General features: G+C 44.2%; 1 protein-coding gene across 1 annotated transcript; it reads right to left on the bottom strand.

Annotated features, from left to right (window-relative positions):
* On the bottom strand, positions 1-471 carry LOC138877863 (uncharacterized). The gene has a single exon (XM_070157508.1). The coding sequence runs from the start codon at positions 469-471 to the stop codon at positions 1-3; it is 471 nt and encodes a 156-aa protein (XP_070013609.1).
* Between the last annotated feature and the right edge of the window lie 2552 nt (positions 472-3023).

Raw genomic sequence — 3023 nt, 5'->3', positions numbered from 1 at the left:
TTAACTGAAGACGAAACTTTTAACATATGAAAATGGGAGATTTAACACCAAGACATGAGACGGATCGCCAATATACTTCCGGAGCATAAAAACATGAAATACCGGATGCACACTTGACAAGCTGGGTGAAAAAGCAAGCTTGTAAGCCACCTCCTCTATCCTTTGAAGCACCTCAAAAGGCCTAATGAACCGGGGGCTCAACTTGCTCCTCTTCCCAAATCTCATAACACCGTTTATGGGTGATACCTTCACCAAAACCTTCTCCCTAACCATAAAAGACACACCACATACCATCCTATCCGCATAACTCTTCTGCCTAGACTGCATTGTACAAAGCCGCTCCAGAATCAATTTCACCTTATCTAATTCATCCTGAACCAAGTCTGTACCCAAGAGTCTAGCCTCACATGGCTCAAACCATCCTACCAGAGACCTACACCTCCTCCCATATAAAGGCTCGTATGGAGCCATCTGAATACTCGACTGATAACTGTTGTTATATGCAAACTACACGAGCGGCAAAAACTGGTCCCATGAACCCCCAAAGTCAATGACTCAAGCACTCAACATGTCCTCCATTATCTGAATAGTGCGTTCGGACTGCCCATCCGTCTGAGGGTGAAAAGTTGTGCTCAACTCAACCTGAGTACCCAACTCTTGTTGCACGGTCCTCCAAAACTACGATGTAAACTGAGTACCTCTATCTGAAATGATTAAATTGGGACATCATGAAGGCGAACAATCTCTCTGATATGAATCACAGCCAACCGCTATGAAGAATAGGTAGTGCTCACAGGAATGAAGTGCACAAACTTGGTCAGTCGATCCACAATCACCCAAATAGCATCGAACTTTCTTAAAGTCCGTGGGAGCCCAAGTATGAAATCCATGGTGATTCGCTCCCACTTCCACTCTAGAATCTCCATCTGCTGAAGCAGGCCACCCGTTCTCTGATGCTCATATTTTACCTGCTGACAGTTGAGACACCTATTTACAAACCCAACTATATCTTTCTTCATTCTCCTCTACCAATAGTTCTGCCTCAAAAATCTTGATACATCTTTGCGGCACCCGGATGGATGGAATACCGCGAACTATGGGCGTCCTAAAGAATTAACTCTCGAATCCCATCTACATTGGGCACACATATCCGACCCTGCATCCTCAATACCTCATCATCACCAATAGTCACATCTCTGGCGTCATCATGCAGAACCTTGTCCTTGAGGACAAGCAAATGAGGGTCATCATATTGACGCTCTCTGATGCAATTGAATAAGGACGACCGAGAAAATACACAAGCTAGGACCTAAGTAGGATTCAAAATATCTAATCTCACGAACCGATTGGCCAAGGCCTGAATGTAAACTGCCAAAGGTCTCTCCCCAAAAGGAAGGAATGCAAGACTACCCATACTCACTGCTTTTCTACTCAAGCATCGACCACCACATTGGCTTTTCCTAGATGAAACAAAATATTAATATCATAGTCCTTTAGCAGCTCCAACCATCTCTGCTGCCTGAAATTGAGATCCTTCTATTTGAACAAGTGCTGGAGGCTACGATGATCAGTAAACACCTCACAAGACACACTATAGAGATAGTGCCTCCAAATCTTTAATGCATGAACGATGGGAGACAACTCCAAATCATGAATAGGGGAGTTCTTCTCATGGGGCTTCAACTGACGAGAAGCATAAGCAATCACTCTACCCTTAGGCATCAACATACACCCAATGCTGACCCGAGAAGCATCACAATATACTATATAAGAACCTGAAGCTAATGGCATAACTAACACTGAAGTTGTTGTCAAGGCAGTCTTGAGCTTCTGAAAGCACGCCTCACACTCATCCGACCACCTGAAAAGAGCACCCTTTTAGGTCAATTTGGTCAAGAGTGATGCAATAGATGAAAATCTCTACACGAACCGACGATAGTAGACAGCCAAACCAAGAAAGCTACGAATCTCTTTGGCTAAGGATAGTTTGGGCCAATTCTAGACCGCCTCTATCTTCTTCGGATCAACCTGAATGCCCTCGGTGGACACTACGTGCCCCAAAAACACCACTGAACTGAGCCAAAACTCACACTTGGAGAACTTAGCATAAAGTTTCTCCTCCCTCAACTGCTGTAGTACAACTCTCAAAGGCTGAGCGTGCTCCTCCTGGCTACGAGAGTACACTAGAATATCATCAATGAATATAATAACAAATGAGTCGATATAAGGCCGAAGCACGTTGTTCATCAAATGCATGAACGTTGCTGGGGCGTTGGTCAGCCCAAAAGATATGACAAGGAACTCATAATGACCATATCAGGTCCTAAAAGTTGTCTTAAGAATGTCCGAGACCCTAATCTTCAACCGGTGATGCCCTGACCTCAAGTCGATCTTGGAGAACACCCTCGCTCCCTAAAACTTGTCAAATAAATCGTCAATACAAGGCAAATTATACTTGTTCTTGATTGTGACTTTGTTTAACTGCCTATAATTAATGCACATTCTCATAGTGCCATCCTTCTTCTTCACAAATAGAACAGGTGCACCCCAGGGTGACACACTAGGTCGAATAAACCCTTTATCGAGGAGTTCCTAAAGTTGCTCTTTCAATTCCTTCAACTCCACTGGCGCCATACGATACGGTGGAATAAAATGGGCTGAGTACCCGGCAGCAAATCAATACCGAAGTCAATATCCCTATACAACGGCATGCTTGGCAGGTCTACAAGAAACACATCCGAAAAATCCCTTACCACCGGAATCGAATCAATAGTATGAGTCTCTACACTAACATCCCTCACAAAGGCAAAATAAGAAAGACACCCCTTCCCAACCATTCGTCGGGCCTTAAAGAATGAAATTACTCTACTGGGAACATACTCCAATGAACCTCGCCACTCAATGCGTGGCAACCCCGGCATAGCCAACATCACAGTCTTAGCATGACAATCTAGAACAGCATGACATGGAGACAACCAATCCAAACCCTATATCACATCAAAATCAACCATACTGAGCAGCAA

This window comes from Nicotiana sylvestris, chromosome 9 (assembly GCF_000393655.2).
Source record: "Nicotiana sylvestris chromosome 9, ASM39365v2, whole genome shotgun sequence".
NCBI classification, from domain to species: domain Eukaryota; kingdom Viridiplantae; phylum Streptophyta; class Magnoliopsida; order Solanales; family Solanaceae; genus Nicotiana; species Nicotiana sylvestris.
This window is presented reverse-complemented; position numbering and strand designations above follow the sequence as displayed.

What these genes read in the sequence shown, in the direction of transcription:
- LOC138877863 (XM_070157508.1), bottom strand. Translation starts at nt 471, where the DNA reads ATGGCTCCATACGAGCCTTTATATGGGAGGAGGTGTAGGTCTCTGGTA.